Source organism: Barbatula barbatula, assembly GCF_947034865.1.
Source record: "Barbatula barbatula genome assembly, chromosome: 4".
Taxonomy (NCBI): domain Eukaryota; kingdom Metazoa; phylum Chordata; class Actinopteri; order Cypriniformes; family Nemacheilidae; genus Barbatula; species Barbatula barbatula.
In genome coordinates, this window is record NC_136768.1 from 24,585,846 (window position 1) to 24,606,977 (window position 21,132).

The 21,132-nt window shown below is 36.5% G+C and overlaps 1 protein-coding gene and 1 long non-coding RNA gene across 5 annotated transcripts; one reads left to right on the forward strand and one right to left on the reverse strand.

Moving 5' to 3' along the window:
- Nucleotides 1–993: 993 nt before the first annotated feature.
- Nucleotides 994–7,643, reverse strand: LOC306892773. The gene is made up of 4 exons (XR_013786498.1): nt 7,471–7,643; nt 3,694–3,816; nt 1,978–2,100; nt 994–1,482 (listed from the first exon to the last, which is right to left on the reverse strand). It is a non-coding gene; the product is annotated as an uncharacterized lncRNA (long non-coding RNA).
- b4galnt3a (beta-1,4-N-acetyl-galactosaminyl transferase 3a) lies at nt 5,723–21,132 on the forward strand. Of its 4 annotated transcripts, none has more exons than XM_079454053.1 (21): nt 6,475–6,773; nt 8,220–8,293; nt 8,400–8,450; nt 8,607–8,696; nt 8,788–8,878; nt 9,855–9,955; nt 10,480–10,547; nt 10,646–10,721; nt 10,809–10,875; nt 11,447–11,590; nt 11,666–11,772; nt 13,921–14,021; nt 14,696–14,760; nt 15,182–15,274; nt 15,703–15,874; nt 16,334–16,560; nt 18,210–18,363; nt 18,452–18,524; nt 18,659–18,812; nt 19,146–19,272; nt 20,536–21,132. In XM_079454053.1, the coding sequence occupies exons 1-21, from the start codon at nt 6,605–6,607 to the stop codon at nt 20,624–20,626; spliced, it is 2,295 nt and encodes a 764-aa protein (XP_079310179.1). In that variant the 5' UTR covers nt 6,475–6,604; the 3' UTR covers nt 20,627–21,132. The 4 variants fall into 4 exon arrangements, with proteins under 4 accessions (XP_079310180.1, XP_079310179.1, XP_079310178.1 ...); XM_079454052.1 differs by having other exon boundaries at nt 15,179–15,274; nt 20,536–21,131; XM_079454054.1 differs by lacking the exon at nt 15,182–15,274 and having other exon boundaries at nt 5,723–6,773.

The following is a 21,132-nucleotide window of genomic DNA, read 5'->3' on the forward strand; positions in this document are numbered from 1 at the left end:
ATGCTTTTTGGATATTTTAACAGCAAAATTGTTACAAACTGCACCTTTAGGTGAGAAACAAACAATGTAGAAAATCAGTTTGAACAAAATGTAGTCAAACGTTTATGATGACAGAATTATGTGACTGGCCAATCAAAAATATGTATTGGAATTTTCATTAGCGAGGTCAGAAAATGCATGTTTGTGATATTAATACATTTATACCTCTTCAGCTTGACAGCAAATACCTTTTTTGGTATCTCCTCAATAAAATGCGCTGGTATAAAATGAGTTATCTTAATATCTATGTGGGTGATGGCACATACGTGTGTTCGCATTTGATGTTTGGCGGCTGCCCGGTGAGCCAGAGGAAGTAGGCATAATTTGTGTCACCCATGAGTCCCCTAATCCGTATACGATCAAGGCTCTACGGTTTCCTGTGAACCTGTTCATCTTAATGAGAATCTCAACCTACACACACTGCCTCGCTTCAAAGCAAACGAAGACATGTAGTAATATCACCGAAGCTTCTGAACAAGGAGAACGGAAAAACTCTCTCCCTAACTCACTGTTCGTTTAAAACGGATATACTTGGAGAAGTTATAAAAAATAAGATATGCTAATGGTAGAAAAGGGATGTTGTCGTTGAGAGCATTTGATTGAACTCAAATTTGTACAGTGTTGTACAGTGCAAGAGGAGTCGTGACAAATTTCCCAAATTAAAGACAATACATTATAAATAATAAGAGTTCATTTACAGTTTTTCTCAATCGATTTGTACATTTCTCCAAACTCAGGTAACAGCTCTCAAAACAGTTAACACAGCAAACTAAACACGCTCTTATGCTGGCGAAACCGTTAAGTATTCACTGCACAATGAAACACAGCATTTTATTCTACTAATGCACTTATTAAAATTCTATATTAACATCAAAACTAAAAGTGTGTTCTCTGTTGATTTTATAACAAATTCAGCTGAAGATACACAAAGAAATACACGAAAATACATGTTTTCCATTAAGTTCTTTAATGAGGAGTTCAGGTGTATAACAATAAGTTGTCACCCCCCACACACACACAAATATATATTATGCAAATAAGTACATAGGTAGATAAAAAATAAAGTGATAAATGTACTGCATTCATTGAATCAATTATTTTATTGATCATGCCTCTCAATTGCATCTGGCCAGAGAATTTCATCAACATCACAGAAGATATTTTCACGAGTCATGCATCGTGGGAAAAAACGCATTGAATGATGTATCCATCCTTGACATGCTTGTGCCCCGATATCTCCACAGGCCTCTTCCATCGCTTGAAGAAGACTTACTTGGTTGTAAGGGTTGCGATCATGTACTTTCCATCTCCAAGAGGAGAAGAATTCCTCAATTGGATTCAGGAAAGGAGAATATGGTGGAAGAAACACCATCCTGAATTGTGGGTGATTCTCAAACCACTCTGGCACTAGTGCTGAATGGTGGAATTGGATTTAAGTTGAATCTTAAAGAGAGAGAGATATTGGATAAACATGTGTTGAATAATACTATAAACCAACCATTAATCTGACCAGTCCATTTCAATCACATGCCCACTAAAGACAAAAGCAATCGTTTTGGAAGTGTCCATTCAAGGAACCAATTGACCTTGGGGATATTTTTCCTTTTTTCTTAATATTCACTGTATTGAGACGCAATATGGCTTTTTGATCCCTAGATGGCGCCAGTGAGAAACGAACGTTTGGTATGCTGTACTCATTCAGAATGGGCTGGAATTTGAATCATGTGAGATTGCAAATAATCTTACTTGTACATGTGGAAGAAATTATAGTAAACTAAACTAAATTGTGCATTGAATGTAATTCTAGTTGGTCACAAATCGTTTTTTGTTTGCTTTTTCTAATTCCTTACATTGTTGTAAGGAACTAAGCATAGCCTATATATATATTAACCAGAAGAGGGCAGTTTAAATAATTAAAAGAACAAGTCATTTATTTACCTTCACGTGTTGCAAAGACACAGATGACTTTCAAGGCACCTCAAAGGAGCAGTGTATCCCAGCTGCTCTCTTTATAGTTGCATGTACACATGTACATGATCTTCTGTATATAGTGTACAGGATCTATATAAATAAAATAACTCAGATTAAAGACAACTTTTTATCCAAACGCCAGGTGGAGCTCTGGTTGAAATGAAAGCACATCATCTGCGTAGATTTGGATATGGGCACTAAATAAAGGTGTTCAAAGTCCTCAGCTCTTCCTACTACATCTTCAGCTCTTCTTTCTCTATCTCCTCTTCCTCTTCTCCCTCTACCCTGGCCACCACCTCTCACTCTTAAACCTCTTCTGTTTCCACTGCTCATACTTCTTCTTTTTTTTGTCTTGATGTATCTCCTCATTTGTCTTCTTTGTTCTTCTTCTCTTACCCTTTTGTAGTTGTTGTAATTACGTAAGACAGCTGTGTGAACAGTTAGCACATTGGCTTTTTCTGTGTTGAGTGGATTACTAACTCATCAGATACAAATTTGGAGGAGGGGGCTGCTAGAATTTTATAGTTTTATTAAATGAACACTGCATATAGGAATTTATAGTCTGTCTGATATTTGACCTGTGTTTTGACTTGCATAACCTTATATGTTTTGCTATTAGTCAATGTTTTCTTGTACAGCTGCGTTGCTACAATGAAAATTAAATAAAGTTGACTTGACTTGACTGTAGGCTGCGCTCCACAAAAAACTGGCAAAACAATCGACTAAATAATAAAATATCACAAAATATGGGATCAAACAACATGTCAACTCCTCAATATAGCACCAGAGAGACAAAACGTCTCTTTTTGTTATATTTAGATAAAAGATTTCATCTTAAATCAACATCAAATGATCTATTAGTGAGTTGTTTTACAATGCAAAATACAAGTTTAGGTAAAAAGACACCTGCAGTTATTAGCAATAATAAACATGTTCATGTTAGTTTATTAAAGAGTATTTTAGGTCGTAAATATAATATTTTAAATAACACTTACAATGAAGTTGTGAAATATGTATTTCAGTGTCCAGTCTAGAAATGTTACACATTTTTTTCCCATTTGGATTCGGATTGTCCAGACTGACAAAAAAAGGATGTACTACCCAATCCATATCTCTCGTTTCCACGGAGATAACTTGGCAAATAGCAACGACCTTTAATGCAACGTGGTTTGATTGGTGGAAGAACGAGGAGGAGAGAGAGAGATATTGGATAAACATGTGTTGAATAATACTATAAACCAACCATTAATCTGACCAGTCCATTTCAATCACATGCCCACTAAAGACAAAAGCAATCGTTTTGGAAGTGTCCATTCAAGGAACCAATTGACCTTGGGGATATTTTTCCTTTTTTCTTAATATTCACTGTATTGAGACGCAATATGGCTTTTTGATCCCTAGATGGCGCCAGTGAGAAACGAACGTTTGGTATGCTGTACTCATTCAGAATGGGCTGGAATTTGAATCATGTGAGATTGCAAATAATCTTACTTGTACATGTGGAAGAAATTATAGTAAACTAAACTAAATTGTGCATTGAATGTAATTCTAGTTGGTCACAAATCGTTTTTTGTTTGCTTTTTCTAATTCCTTACATTGTTGTAAGGAACTAAGCATAGCCTATATATATATTAACCAGAAGAGGGCAGTTTAAATAATTAAAAGAACAAGTCATTTATTTACCTTCACGTGTTGCAAAGACACAGATGACTTTCAAGGCACCTCAAAGGAGCAGTGTATCCCAGCTGCTCTCTTTATAGTTGCATGTACACATGTACATGATCTTCTGTATATAGTGTACAGGATCTATATAAATAAAATAACTCAGATTAAAGACAACTTTTTATCCAAACGCCAGGTGGAGCTCTGGTTGAAATGAAAGCACATCATCTGCGTAGATTTGGATATGGGCACTAAATAAAGGTGTTCAAAGTCCAATGGTCTCAGCCAGTCGAGACAACATGCTTTTAACAAACAACATATTATCATTATTATTAGACATGCTTAGTCGATGTCCTTCAGTACAAGAAATATTTTTAGAAGTTCGCAGAATGGAACATAAATGATACATTTACCTCAACACATACAAACAGAAAAACGGCATATGAAAAAAGTATTTACATATTTCTGCGGCTGTATTCATTTCAGCAGGCTTTTGTCAGCTTTACAATTGAAAAGGATCTGTGTTGGGGAAGTGTATGTCCGCGTGATGGTTTATACCTTACAAACCGTACATTCTTACCCTACCTAACTTCTGTATTTTGACAGTTTTTATCCAAATTAAATTACAAGGACATTGGCAATGTCGTACAAGGATCTTCCTCATAATGGAGGTTGAACCAGTACACATGGTGTGTACAATTTACAAATAAACAGTTCCTACTAAAATCTTAACCACTAACATTGGCCAGGCCCAGCGGTCCTCACAATTCAAATTTCTTTCCACAATTCAAATTTCTATTTAAATGTCAGGTACAAGACCGGATTCAGCAGCAGGGATAACAAAAGGATAACTCGAGCGCTCGCCCACAGGGAAGAGGTGGCTATGGGAGGGTGGGGCTGTTGTGGAGGGCCCGGGGGGCCCCAGGGAGAGCAACAGGGACCGATCCTGTTCTACTACCCCTCATACCTTTAACTTTAATGCTGCTATAACATTGTTTACATTGCACTACAGGGCTGCCATGCATGACTGAACTGTACACACCAGTACTTCATGTTATCTGCTCTACCGGACTGTTTACACACACTCGGCCTCATTTGCACTCTAAACTGCTCATTTTGCACTAATGGACCACTTTAATAACTGCACTAACTCATCTACTGCACTGTAACTATTAACCAGCTGCTACAAGATCAGCAGACTCTGTTGCCATCTTTAAAAAACGCCTGAAAAAGCATCTCTTCCGTCAACACGTCTCTGATTGATTTATCCTAATTCTCTTCCCTTTCCTTCTTAGAAAAAATATATATATACTAACCTCACTATTCTTAGCTTTGTATACTGTGCTAGGCTTTAATGGACTAGTTTGATGCACTTATGTATTTTGTTGCCTTTGTTGTTATAATTGCTTCCAATGTTTCCTTATCTGTAAGTCGCTTTGGATAAAAGCGTCTGCCAAATGACTAAATGTAAATGTTAACTATTAACTGCATCTACTCATATTCTGCACCGTACCTTTATTAACCGTGTTAACTCATCCACTGCACTGTAACTTCAACAACTGCATTAACTCATCTATTGCACTGCAACTTTAATTGCCAATGTCTATAATTTATGAACACTTAAGTCACTTACACTACTGTTTATTATCTGTTCATAGCCACCTGTACATATTGTTCATAGTATATACCTACTGTATAGTATTTCCCTAAAATTGTGTTCTGTATTTATTCTAACTGTATATCCTGCACTTGCTAATTGCACTTCTGGTAAGACCTAAACTACATTTCGTTACAATGTACTTGTATATGTGTAATGACAATAAAGTTGAATCTAATCTAATCTAAAAAATCTAAAATTAAAAATAGGTCAATGGACATTGTGGATTTTGTTTGATATATGTTGGCCTGATTGTTAAAACGTTTGTTCGAGGCTATGACGTATTCTTATACCAGAGTAGGTCAAGTGTTTAATGGTATAATGTTATCAGTTAAATGTTAAATCCAGCAGTCCCCCCGGTTAAAATGATATGTTCCAGAGGGCTTGGCCTCCACTTTAGAATGGCTGCTAGAACCAGTATGAGGTGGGGCGTGGACTCAGTAGAGGTGCGTTTGACCGCATGGTAGGAACGATTGCATCCATGTCATTTGCAACTGATAGTACCAGTTTGTGAATGCTACTTTCCAGTATGGATTTGTAAATATTTTTTTCATTTTTGTTTGCTTTGCTCTGTTTTTACTGGATATTTTTTGTAATCAGTTCGAATTCAATTTACATTGAAACTGGAATAACTTGTCCCGGCCGTCTATTTGGCTTGTTGTCACCCACTCCTAGGTGGGGCCACCATGCTGACTGAATGGATGGAGAATTGTGGGTGTGCCACTTGAGACAAATAAGGATTACACTGACATTCCAAACTGTCCATAGTCATCCTTTATAGTACTGCTTCATGTCATTTGAAAATGTAATTTGCATACAATTCATACTTAAAAATGTGTTTTATTTCAGCTCACGAGAGTCTCCATGCTCTCGTGAGATGCTGTAAACCAGAAGATCAGATTTCTGTTTTTTTAATAACTCAGCTTTAAGGTGTAAAAAAGGGCAACATCAGAGGAGTGGCATGCTTTAAGCAAAAGATCATTTATATTTATAGCATATTAAATTTAATTACATAGAGCACATACTGTACTTTGTATAATATTAGGATAAAAGCATCTGCCAATTGCATACATGTATATTTCTTTTCAATTCATAATCACCAATTCCATTTTAATGACATAATGAATGTCTTTCAAGTACGATACTTAAGTAAGTTATTTTATTGTGTAGCCAGCATAAAATTTGACTAAGGCTGAATACAAAGATTCCGCCTTGTTGAACAGGTTTTGCGAGTCGGACAACGGTGTCTGACAAAGACAAAACACAATACAGGAGATGCATCATGTTCGCTTCTCAGTGTGTCGCAAAATGTTCCAGGCGAGACCTCTTCACCATCGTAAAGCAATGATGTATTCATTTTATGTACTGATTGTGTGCATTGTATTTTATTTTGTCATTTGTTTGGGAGCGTATTATGTGGACTCTGAAAAGCTGTTGCCTGCCGGTGAGTATTTCTTTATGGTTTTATGAGTGCTTTAGGCTTGACTGAATACCAAACATGAACTTAATAAGTCACTGGATCCGTGTTGGAATTTACCGTAAAGTAATATTTCTTGGAACTGCACTAAATGCAAGTTTGTCGAAATCATACGAATGTTTTTTTAAGAACGTGGTGTAGGACATGATAGCACAGGATGTGAATGACAGATACATTTGTGATTTGTGACAAGTTTAGGCATGCAATGTGACGTAATGTAAATGTAAAACTAAGAGATGCCGGGTGAAATACAGTGAAAAGGATACAGGGAAATGTATCTTAGTTGGTTTCTGGGCCAACACCCATGTAATGTAGTCATATAGCCTATTTTAATTGTCTTCTACAAGTGGCATCGCTATCAGATGACGTGCAAGTGATCCTGTTCGTGTGCTTGATGGGCTTTAGAGAGGAGATGGTGTAAAAGTATATTTTTAGCATTCTAAATAGATTCGTAGTATGGAAAACAGTAATGCACAAAACGGGAAAGTTCACTTCTATTGTATTGACACGAACCATGCAAGTCAATGTTGCAACATTCTTCAAAATATCTCGATTTGTGTTCCGTCCTGCAAATGAACTTTACAAAAAAAAGCAAAACGATACATGCCAATATAACAACATGAATTAGACAGACCAAGACACAAAGTAAATTCCAAAAAAGTACCGTGTGCTGTTTCGCTGGAAAGATTCGAATCTCTTGTCTTGCCCCAGACACAACCTCAGGTGGATCAAAGTAAGAATCCCGTTTTAGTTCTAGAACGCATAACCTCTAGTTCTTCTTCGAAGTGTGTGCCAGTGCTGTTAGTGGCATGGAAATTATTAAATAAGTGTCAGGTCAAGAATTTCCCGGAAGTGTGTTGAAGTTTGACTTAAGATAGGTTAGAATCATTCTATAGTCTTTAAGACTATGAAATAACAAAGTCAGCTTTATTTATATAGCGCGTACAATTTTCATTGTTACAAAGCAGCTGTACAAGAAAACATTGACTATAAGTAAAACAAGTGGTTATGGAAGTCAAAACACAGGTCAAATATCAGACACACAATAAATTCATATATGCAGTGTTCATTAAATAAGACTATCAAATTCTAGCAGCCCCCCCGGCCAGGCAAACATTGCAAAACAAACAGGACAGTATGATGATATAAGGAGTATAAACTGACAGATTCATGTTCATGTGTTCGGTTGTGAAAAACACAACTCTGTTTTATTTCTGGGAAACAATTTACTTGTGTAAACAAATATCAATATAACCAAATGTTGATCTGGTATTGTAGATACTTGTAGTTTGTACATTTCCACGAAGAGTCTACTTTATTCCCTTGATGCTTATTTATGGCTGCATGTTAACCAACTGTTTACATAAATGCTTTTTTGCATGGTTCCATTATTTTGTTTGTTCTTTCGTTAAGGGAATGTTAAAAAATATGTCAACAAAGTTTCAAACAAGACAGAATTCCCAACAGCAAATGAACGGCAGGAACAGGTGAGATGGTCGACTAGCAGGTTTTTCCTTTTACGTTGTTACACGTGTACACTGCAGATGGAAACAAGTTCTTCCCTATTTAATGAATTCTTCTGCTTCCTGCTAGATCATCACCAAAAGAGATATAGACAACCAGCAGCCAGTTGAGAAACATCAGGTGTGTACACAGCGAGTCTTTCATCAAAGATAAAATGATCATTTGCATTGCAAGTCAATTGTAGAAAGAGATTTCTTTTATTTGACTTCATATTTAGTTCTTGTGCAACTGTTGGTGCAGTGCCTGTTTGTGCTTTGAACAGTTTCCTTTTTTTAGGGTCGTGTAAACATGCACATTTTCGAAGACTGTTGTGGTGGATCGCTTCAAAAACTTAGGAGTAACCTGCTGTATCCATTATTTCCCAATGTTAGTTCTATACACATGTCACACAGCACATCGTTTGTTTAAGTATGAGGGTCTCATTGCATCATATGGTGTCATCTTGCTTACTTTACAGGAACGTACTACTGTAAATCGACTTTCGATTTCACCGCAATGGAAAAATTATGGATTGAGAATATTTGGCTATATTCAGCCTGCGGTTACGGGTATGTCCAGCATTGATTTATTATTATTATTATTATTATTATTATTATTATTGGGGCACAGAGCCCTATTCTTCTGCCTCTTTGATCGCAATTTTGAGAGCCTAAACATGCTAAAAAACTGCACACGCATCGGACCTGGCGAAATTTAGGCGTGGCAAAATGGCTCGATAGCGCCACCTAGAACTGCCCTGACACTACGTTTCATGTTCATGCAGCAAATTTGGTAAGCTCATGAAACTACAAATAAGTATTGTATCGTAGCTCGAAACCCAACAGGAAGTCAGCTATTTTTTATTTCCTCTTCAATTTGGTGCAATTTTGACCATTTCCAGGCTTCGTACTTTAAGGAACTCCTCCTAGAGTTTTAATCCGATCAGTATCATATCTGGTCATTCTCATTTTAAGGCCTTTGAGATACTAAATTGCATCAGGCAACAGGAAGTAGCATGTTGGGATTAACTCCTCATAGAGATAGAGTCTAATATTAAGACCTCTGTGATGATACATTGCAAGATCCTTACTTTTCGTTGAGGGGCATGTCCGTGGCACAGATAAAAACATAACGAATTCTGCTATAATCTACCTGCATGAATTTTATTGCCTACCATTCACTGTTCTTCTAACACAATCGGGGGAACTTACTTGTCAATACCAAGAAAGAAATCTCTTGGACCCATGCTCTAAACCCACTGGGAAGCTCAAGCTGTAGCTTAGTGAATGACACCTATCGTACAGTCTGAACCAAACTTAACATGTTTGATAAGAGTCATGCCCTGAAAGACGTGTTAAATATGTAGATATTAACCTACAGTATTGCCCCACAAACTGGCAGCAGGAAATCTGGTACATTTGAAAAAATCATCGCTGCTTGCAGCTTTAATTTGAATTGTTCTTGATGTTGAGCACAATTGTTAATTATTGTTGTTTAATTGAAATACAAGACGATTTTAATGTATTAATTTTATTTATATTATAGATGAATATATTTTTGCTGTTGGCTCTGATGATAACTCTGAGTTCTGGCTCAGTTTAAACGAAAGTCCCAAAAACGTTGAACTTCTGGCCTATGTGGGTGAGGTAATGTCTGGTGTTAATATATTTGTCAGAAATTTGTTAACGAGAGCACTTACAATGGAAGTCTCTGAAGGAAAATGTTACTTTTATATGTTCTATGCTATAATATAAATACGTTTGTCAATATTTGGACAGGAAATATTGATTTAATTAAAAATATTGATTTAAGTTTCCACCTGAGAATATTTTATGTTCTCTTACAAAGATTTACGTTTCCCCAAAAGCTGAAATATATTTTTCTCTTCCTTCTCGGAAATTTTCCAACAGTTAAGAGACAATTTACATTCACAAAACTTCCAATGAAAGTGCTTTGCAGTAAACACAAATAAAAAAAAACTGTAATCTTTTAGCATTTTTTACTCTATTTCAAAAATACGTGAAACAAAGAAAACAGTAAAACGTTCAATATGTGAAATAACTGCAAAATTCTGTAAAATATTTTTTCACAGTGTATGTCTTATTATTTTTCTGTAGTAATTGACAACATGCAAGAATGTTATTAATATATTTCAACTCTCTTGATTTAGACCGGAGAGGAATGGTCCGCTCCAGGCGAGTATTGGAAGTTTGCGTCCCAGATATCCAAACCTGTCTTGTACGGGGCATTTATTTTTAAAATGATTATTTTGGAAATTCACCTGAATATGTTTTGATAAAACTGTAGCACTAAACTCAAAAGTCTCTCTCTCTCAGGTTGGTGAAAGATTTTAAGTATTTTTTTGAAGCCCTTTTAAAGCAGAATGAAGGAATGGATCATCTTCAAATAGCGGTATTTATCCATCTGCAGTTTTTCCTTGTGCAATGAACTTCCTCTTTTCAATAGACTGTTTCCATCAGTATGCATTGTTTTTTTCAGTGGCGTTTAAACCAGGACAGCAGTAGTTTCGAAGTGATAACATCTGAGTTTTTATCATTATATCAAGGTATGTTTGAAATGAACTCACGAGCCCAGGCTTAGATGTGGCCACAGTTTCATTTCATGTGTTAATGTTAAGGCAGAAATATAATGCATGGACTTTCTGTTGAAAATGTCACACGCCATTGGAAAACAGACGAGATTTCATGTTAATGTGCTTTTTTTATTGATTTGATGCGGTTGCTTAGCTCAAAAGATGGCTGTAAGCATTTGTCTGTTGTGTACCAAATCTGGGTTAGTTCTTGGCACAAAACAATTCACAAAGACAACTTCAAACACCCTTAAATAATAAGTAAACCCCCAAGAAAGGCAGAAATGTACCAATGCATGACAACAAAGAGACGTTACAGATTTTACAGCTTAAAAAAAGGTCAAAAGTTTTCGGTTCTAGTTCAAAACGTCATGTAAACCACCATTCAATTTAGCAAAGAACTCCCAGTTGTCATCTTGGAAATAAATGGTTGTTTTACAGTTAAAATGTATCAACCGAAGACAGTTGCAATACAATCGGATGCAATAAACAAAAATGTGTGCCATTTTCCTTATAGAATTTGTTGATAAAATTGTTGTTTGTTTAGATGAATCATCTCTACTAATGGGAGACATTGATCACATACCTCAAACAGAAGCCAGTTATGATCGATTCCTTGAGTCGATCCCCGAGTCACCCAATCCTGTAGGAGACATGATCAGAGAAGATCCCCGAGATCATATCTTTAAGAGTGAGTAGAATTTCATTACAGCAAAAATATATATCAGGCTCACAAATACACAAATGATGTTGTCTGTTTATTCAGTTCAATTGATGGACGAATCTTACACGAAAGACTTGTTTCCTGAATGCGATTATCAACCGAGTTACATAATTGGACATATGATTGGACGATATCAAGGTGTAAATTTGGTAAGTGAAGCTTTTTATAACCGCATACCAAATCTAAGCCTCCGTCAACCACATCTACGTTTACAATTGATGCACAATACGATGCTAAAAATTCATAAATGTACCACCAATCTAAAATAAAAGCGTAGGTGAATCATATGAATGAAATGAGTTAAACTGGATTAAAATTACGTAAATTAATTTAGCAATGTTAAAGGCCACATTCAAGTTATGTTGCACGTTTATAACTTTGTTATTAAGCAATGTAATAACATGCATATAAGTGTTTATATTTTTAGGCGACAGTTTAACTTACATTTGCAATATACTTCAGGATTGTGCATTTTATTTCACAGAAGTCTCCCCATAACTGCGTCCTTTTTTTGTCACATCCAAATCGCATGTTTATTTCCCTATTTACAAAATAGAACATTTGTTCATAGACTGACATTTTTATGTTTAGAGTCTATCAACAAGGGATTAGTTCAATATAAACAGATGGTTCTCTGAGCATTTTTGTCACGTCCATAATGCAAAATGCGTCCGATACGATGGAATTGTCCTAATGCAACATAATTCAGAAGGTTGGGAACGAAGCCCCCAGAGAATTAATTTAGTGACTAAGCCAATGCAAGGTTTATTAGAAGACTAGTCCGACACACAGAGCAGTACGCCTTCCCAGAGGCGGCCCCCAGCCATGGTTCCAATTCCTTATCCTCCAACCATTAACATGAAAACTTGCATTTCCCTATAGTCAACGATGTTGTGTTACAACCGGGTGTAAGTGGACCTTCCACTGGTCACTATTATTAAATTCAGGCAAACTTTATCACATGACCTCTTTAGCTAATATGAAAAGTGGTATTCAAGACTTTCCAAGGGCCTTCATTTTCTCTCATTTTCTTCATCAACTTATAATAGTTTTTAAGACCTCGGACACCCTGCTTTAGAACCTTCCTGCCGGAACATTTAGCCTACTCCAATTGGTCCAAGTTGGCCCAGTTTCAGAAATGTGTCACCCATAACCAGGATCTTAACTGGAATCAGTGTCTTATCAATTCAAGGCTACAGATAATAAAGCCAGATAGTGAAAATACAAAAACAGCCAAAACAGCTTGAACAAAACATTTCACAGTGGATTATTTGGTTTTGTAATGGTCTTATTAATTTCAGATGCGATTAAAAAATCACATACGCACATAATACCTGTGTATTTCACGGAATTCTTTTCATAAAAGGGCAGAGGGCTGATGGATAACACATTACTATTGCAAAGGGTTCTCTAAAGAAGCTCTACAATGACTCACACCCCATTTTGCAAATCTCTTTGGCAGGAGTATATGTTTGTTATCTTTGACTTTAGAGAAGGAAATGTGTTTCAATGAGCTGTTTGTTTCAGTTTTGAGTTTAAGTCTTCTGTTAAAGAAAATATCTTGCTTTGGAGTGGACTTTGTAGCTGTGCAGACTTGTTTACGCTCAAACAGTAACATGCACTGAATAACTAATTGAAAAGTAAAAAAACAATACCAGGACCACTTTGACGTACAGAGAGCGTAACATACGGATCAATGCAAACAGACCCACAGCAATATTTGACCTAAAATAATTTTGCCTCTGTACCACAACGGAGAACACCATTAACCGTACGATATCTTTAGGCAGTCGTGGCCTAATGGTTAGACACTCGGACTCGTGACCAGAAAGTTGCCAGTTCGATCCTCAGGGCCGGCAGGTAACGACTGAGGTGCCCTTCAGCGAGGTACCTTGCTCCCCGGGCGCTGCAGTGATAGCTGCCCACTGCTCCGGGTGTATGTGTGTTCACGACTTGCTGTGCGTGTGTTCACTACATTTTGGATGGGTGAAATGCCGAGATCACATTTCACGTATCAAAATCGACGCCAAAGTAGCAACTCGCATGTTAAGAAGCGGTGCCAAGAGGCACAGCCCGAACGTCTATATGTGGTAAGTCGGGAGTGAGAATGTGTTGTAAGGGAGACATTTTGATATGTTTAATGGAAATTATACTGGAAATTAATGGAAAAACTAAAATACTAATGAACAAAAAAGTGTGTCGTGTTTTACCTGACAAAGTGAAATTTAAAGCACATGTTCCTCAATACTCAAATAGTCAGGCATCGAATATAACACTGATGGTTTCTGTTTCTCTAGATATACTTCTCTTCAGTATATCCAAATGACTACACAAGGCAAACGTATGCTCACGATGATCAACTGTGCTTCTACAAACAGGATCCATCATTTGAGGAAAGGTAGGAATGCTTTCATTGGATTGGACAGTAATCCCCGCCTTCCTGCATTTGTTTGGCCACCTCAATCATATTGACATTGTCCAGCTCGTTCAGTCTATGTAAATTAAACTTCATTTTGTTTAAACACAGAAGCATACTAGATGCCGCCGGTGAGCTTTTGCCACTCCAGGGTCAGCAGACTAATTTCCGCTATATAATATAAAAAACTCTACATAGCAGGCAGATACTGCTACAGATTCTATTTGGTGCAGTTAGTCCAAAAAGCATACAATAAAAAGGGAGTGTAAATTATTATATGAATTAAAATGATTAAATCCAAACTCATTGGGACAATAAAGACCCCCCTACTACCCCTCACCTCACCATACACTTTATTATTAAACACCTGTTGGCAATTTTGTGAAAACAAATGCCTTTATGATCTGATATTGGATTCAGATTCGAACTTACATTCACATGTAGCATCCAAACTACTCATCACGCGTCTTACTCACCACACCATTGAAACAACTGGATCTAGTAATCTACTACAGTATTGTACGGCCGTGAGTAAAACCCAATCCCCCGGGCCCACCTGTATACCCTGCATTCCACTGTGTTTACCGTTTTGTGTCATTTGAAAAAAAAGTTGATGCTTATAAGGATAATTGTAACCATTCTCTTCACCTTTTAAGTAAAGGGTTTGCTGGTTATCTAACCGAGGTTACTGATCCCGACGTGCAAGGACACAACAAAGAAGGTAAAGTTCATATTCCACCTATAAGGCAAAAACCATGTACGTCTAAAATGTACTCTTCCGAAAATTGAACATTTAAGAAAAGTAAAATAATTGAATACCGAGTTGAATAGTTCATATTATGGTTTACATAATATGGTCAGACACGAACGCATGTGTCATTCGATTTTCACCATTTAACCAAGAGTTAAGTTTGGGAACGGTACGAGACCGGTGCAACATGCAGCTGACACACATTATCACTCGCGTCACCGGCATCACACCGTTCCCTCGCCAGAAATCCTTTCACAAATTTTGGCTGGTCATTTGGCTAAAAATTGAGTTTTTTATAGGAATAGTTCACCTTCAAAATGAAAATCCAGTCATCATTTTACTCACCATCTTGTCAATTCAAACCTCTATGACTTTTATCTTTTTTCAGCAGAACACAAAAGAAGATATTTTCCATGGAGACCAACCGTTTTCTCTTCTTTTTTAAACTATTTTCTTTTGTGTTTTGCAATGGGTGAGAAACAGGGTGAGTAAATGATGACGGAATGTTCATTTTGAAGGTGAACTATTCCTTTAATGTCAGGATCCAAAGACGTTACAAGTTTCTTTTACTACAACATGATTCAAATAATATAAAGGTTGTCAAATAGTTATAGAAATCATGAATAAAAAAATAAAAATGACAGAATATAGACATACATGGTTTCCTCCCTTCAACAACATATAACTGAGGTCTCTTATTCCCTTACTATACAGTAAATGTTGTACTTTTTTAATATATAAAATATTCCAACTTTGACGTAGGAGAACCTTTTCGAAAAAGTGTAAAGGTACTTTTGATGAAACTATACTAAATGTACTGTATAGTGAATTTATCATGCTTACTGAAACAAAGAAACTATATATATATATATATAAAGATAGATATAGATAAAATATCCAATCTATGTATAGGTCCTAACTGGCAACGTGTCTATGACGTGAAACCCTTCGATGCTGGTTCAAAGCAAAGTGCAGCTGCAGTCAATTCATGCAAAAGAGCTGGAAACATCGTGATGAGCCAAAGTGAAGCCATGCCCATTGTTAAAGCTTTTATGACAGCACTGCATTCAAAAGAGGCTACACGGTAAGATCTGTAGTTTCACTTTTAAACACTACCTTGGTCCAGTTGTATAAAAACAGACAAAACTTAGCCAGTCAGGACTACGCCTTAGTTAAATTAAGTTGCTTTTATAAAAATGGCTTCAACAAGAATATTAATGGAGGGCATCTTGAGACTAAACAATGGCACTGATATATTTTAAATGATGTAAGGGCAAGATATTTTCACTTAGGACAGCTCTAACATTCATTTTAGTCTGGGACTAACCTTAAGCCGTGTCTATGAAACCGAGCAAATGACTGATGGAGGAGGAAGCAAATTTTTTAGAGATAGCGATCATTGACTGCTTGGTATAAACAAAAAGTGACAGCTAAGCACTCTTGACTCTTGACTTTCAACTAAGAGTTTCCATGCAACCGGGAACTGAATTCTTGAGAACATTGTTTGGATGAACTTTTTGACTGGTGTTTTTAATCTTCACAGTGGCTTCTCCTTGCTACGCGTGTTGAATGTGGTAAGACGGGAAGACAATGCCAAAGGCAGCCGCTATCTGGTGGAACTGGAGCTTATTGGCTCACAAGGTCAAAAACTTCTTGTTTCACGTTACGTTTATGCACAAAAGACGGAAACGGCTCAGCAATTACCAGCTCTCTGCAGTCCAAAACAATTTAACTGGAACCCGTCTGCAACTGTTCATGTCATTGTGGCAGGTAAAATAAAAGATATCAATAACTATAAAAAGATGCATTCGGGTCTTGTCGGAAATTATTGAAATCAAGAGAATCTTAATTGAATCCCAAATTATTGAAATCATAAATCTCATAATTCCAAACCGCATCCATTTGGTTGCCAAATATCAGTGTATGTTGCAGCAAGAGTTCAAATTTCCTCAGGTTTTGCTCATTTGATCATTGAAATAAATGGATTCACAACATTCTCTGTAGGTTTTAAAGCACTGCATTTTTGTATATAATGTCGCAACAATCAAGTGACAAATGTATTCCTAATTTACCAATGTGTTTCACTAATATAAAAGGTTTTATGTATAGTAATTCCGACATCCTGACTGTTGAATGAAAGTGAATCTGATCAGATCTGGGGGCATTTTCCAAACAAACAACAAAGTCGCTTCTTGGTTTCCATAGTACAACTGTTTTCCAAAAACATCGCACATTGATAGTTTGAACCACATTGGTTCAACAATATGTCACATACAGCAGATGGGGAAGTAGTAACGTCAAATGTAATCCACTCAAATCGAATTAACGTAGAAAAAAGCATGTAACAGACACGCTGGTCCACTCGAAAAAGCAAGCCACGCTTTGCCTTCTCTAGACGTGAACATAACACGCTCAGTTCTGTGCAATTGTAAAACTGAAACAGTTTCCGAGTCTTTTATAGCTGTATGATATGTGAGCACGGTAGGTTTTAATCACTGACGACTCAAGGAACGAACGCAGTGATGTATACTCTCAAATGGACGCAAGGGGAGCAGGACAGCCAATGGCGTTTCAAAACGTAAGCGAACGTAATGACGCATCAGCCGCAATAGACATTATAGGCAATTACATTTCACAATCGAAGCTGATGTTCCGGCGGCAATTTGTTTTAATTGTACGCCTCTGGAACCAGTTTTACGGCAGACAGAGGAGGGTATCGCTACTCTTTGGACTCTTTGGAATGTTGGACTAATTGCACTAAATAGCATCTGTAGCCGTCTCTGTCTGTTATGTAGTGTGTTTATATTACATAATGTTATACAACCGGAAATTAGTCTGCCGACCCTGGTGTTGCAAAAGCTCACTGGCGTCATCTAGTGCAACTAGCCCATTCCCTTGACAAACTAAAATAACTAAATGGAATTTGTGGAATGAGGGATGTCGAATGCAAAAACATGTGGCTTGCTTATTTGCTGAAGAGTATAATGGACACTCTAAAAATTGTTGGGTTATTATCAACCCAGTGTTTGTCAAAAAGTTGAAATTAAAAAAATATATACATTACCCATTATTTGACCCACCAATGGGTTAAAATAACCCAGCATAGGATAATGTACAGTACAACCCAACGGTTTGGGTTTGTCCCTTTCTGACCTAACGCTGGGTTGAAAAAAGTGTAGCTCACAGTAACAAGGAACTATGCTTCTAAACAAATAAATTTGCGCTGCTGTTTGCGATTGTTTGTTGAAACTATGGTTTCATGTAATACTGAATTGTTGAACTACACTATCAATGACAAACTCACATCCATTGTTGGCTTACAATGCTTTTGGAAAATGCACCCTTGGCTGGCATCATATGACAGACTGTACTGAATGCCGTTTTAAAGCATTTATAATAATTCATGTCTCTCCTATCAGTGAAAAATCAAGCAAGATGGGTCATTCAATTTATCAGGGAAATGGAAAAAATATACAGAGTAACTGGAGATAAAAACTTCAATGTAATCATTATCGACTATAATAGCTCTGACATGGATATTGAGAAAAGACTAAAAAAGGGCAAATTACCCAGGTAATTTTCTTTAAATGTTTGTCTATGCATAATTCCATTGGCTTATATACAGTAGTATTGTCAATAAACACACCTCACATGTTTACAGTTACAAATTTAAGAAGATGGAAGGCAATTTTCAAAGGTCCGGAGGCCTTCAAGTTGGAATAAATCTTGTTGAAGTAGGTAACCTTATTTACCCAAAGCACTTTGTGATACTGATTCAAATTTGGGCTGCCTGAAAAATGGAATGGATATGTGAAAGAATAGCTCAAATTATGCTAGTTTTAACTTCTGCCTGTTCTTGTTTTTTCAGGATGCACACAGCATTTTGTTCCTGACCGACCTGCACCTCTACCATCCTTTAAATTTATTAAACAATATACGTAAACACTGTGTCGAAGGAAAGATGGTATATGCTCCTATTGTGATGAGGCTGGATTGTGGTGCTTCCCCAAGAGCCCCAAGTGGTACTACTTAAGTTTTACTCCTACTGAAGTCATTGAATATATTACACTCTAAAAAATGTTGTGTTTGTCAACCCATTATTGGGTCAAAAATTTAAAAACCCAACTCTTGGGTTAAATTAACCCAGAAAATGTTTATAGTTGACCCAACAATTGGTTAAAACAACACAGCATATGGTCATTCACTGTATCACACAACAGTTTTGCCCAGTTTTGACTCAAGGCTGGGTTGAAAAAGCCAACCTTTTTTTGAGTGTAATAATAATCATGTTGTATCTTAATTTCATATAATATAATAGTGGATGAGTAAGACCAAACTTCTGTATATTTCCATAGGTTTTTGGGAGACTGCTGGCTATGGACTAATGGGAATCTACAAATCGGATATAGACCGTATTGGTGGTATGAACACAGCAGAATTTAAAGACAAATGGGGAGGTGAAGACTGGGAATTGTTAGACAGGTAATAAGACAGCATTACATTTGGTCCGTGGAATTACTGTATTTCCTACTTTTTGGATATCACATCTTAAAGCTACTATCTGAGCTTCTATCATCACCAAATAGACTTGCAACGACATGAATAAAATGAAACAGGTTTCCTAAACATAACCAAACTCGTGCCAGTAGTTAAGCCCATGTGGCTATGTTGAATGGTAAACACACGCCCCAAAAATGTTATCATCGTCAAACCTGTATGACTTTATTTCTTCTGCAGAACACAAAAGAACTTTAGAGTATGTCGGTTACCGAACAATGACAGTACTCATTCAATTCAATTGTATGGAAAGCAATGAAAGTCAATGGGTACCATTGTTGTTCGGATACCAACATTCTTCCAAATATATTATTTTGTGTTCTGCATTAGAATGAAAATCATACAGGTTTGAAATAACATGAGAGTTAGTAAATAATGACAGAATTTTCCTTTTGGGTGAGCTATTCCTTTAAGGTCTCATTAATTAACATTAGTTAACACGTTAGCATCGACTAACATGTAGTCGATGCTAATAGTAACGACTTACTATTGTTCATTGCTAGTTCATGATAACTAATGTATTTAACTAATGTTAACATTATTAAACCTGTAGTTCAATTTGTGAAATGTCTTTTTGACAGACTCCAGCTAAATATTTGTTTAAATATGACACATTTCAGCTTTATTCTGAACTTAATGGTTTATAGCATATATATAAATAACTAGATGCCACAATAACAGCTGTTTCTATGGGCTGCTATGTGTAGGTCTGTATTGGAGCAGTACACGCCGCTCTGTGGTTGGGCAGCTTTTTAAAAGCTACTTTGGGGGGGTTTTAGCTGTCAATCTTAAGATGACTTTATCTAAGACTGTTCTGCTATTTAGACTAGAGACATGTGGCTGGTGATGAATGATTTGTTTCACGGATCCGGCAACCTTGCCTAGCCAGTCCGTTAACACTCAGGAGCAGGCTGACTGTCCATTTGCAACATACGTGTGTGATTATGAAAACCTATTTGTTGTTTTGTAAACTCATATTTGCTAAACTAACACATGACAACAACTAAAGGGTATCCCCTGATTGGGCATTGTTGTAGACTTCCAGAAAACAGTGAGTGACGTCTGTAAATTGTGCCAAGACTGCGGACAGTCTACGTCCTCGGACCGCTTGAATTGGCATCTAGTTATTTATATCTATGGTTTATACAATTTTAAAAAAAGTTTTTAAAACCTCTTTTATATTTTTAGGGTCTTAGGACATGGATTAGAGGTGGAGCGACTACACCTGAGAAATTTTTTACATCATTTCCATTCCAAACGTGGAATGTGGGGCAACTAGGCATAACACACGATCTCCCGGCAATCGTAGCGCTCAAGCACAATCTGCTATATTTTACAACTTGTTTGAATAAGCCAGTGGCCTGTGAATGAAATTGAATGAGTGAAGTTTTTTATTTGAGAAGGTTTTTTATGTTTTTTATTTATTCAGAATGGATTCATTCTGCAAACTGCACAGTTGATAACACTCCTTGTTTCCACTTATGGTAAAATACTATGTATGGATATGTTTGTAGGTGTAGAGTATGCGTGTTTTTATATGTCAACATTTTGTTATATGTGTCGTTGTTACTGATATGAATATATTCTAACAATAAGTTTACCGCACAGAGACATAAAGCATATCTTTCTCACACTCATTTTATGACTTTTTATCTAAAGTGAGTTCAAACTAATTCAGTTCTTTATGATGTGAGTGAAAACTACTGTTGTTATAATATTTTTTTTAAATGTCTCTAAGAGACAAAACAATTCACAACAAATAAAAATGAATGTCTTAAAGTCTTA

Coding starts and splice junctions, on each gene's coding strand:
- b4galnt3a (XM_079454052.1), top strand. CDS start 6,605: ATGCATCATGTTCGCTTCTCAGTGTGTCGCAAAATGTTCCAGGCGAGA. Junction 8,294..8,399: donor CAAATGAACGGCAGGAACAG/GTGAGATGGTCG, acceptor GCTTCCTGCTAG/ATCATCACCAAAAGAGATAT. Junction 14,761..15,178: donor GCAAGGACACAACAAAGAAG/GTAAAGTTCATA, acceptor ATCTTTTTTCAG/CAGAACACAAAAGAAGATAT.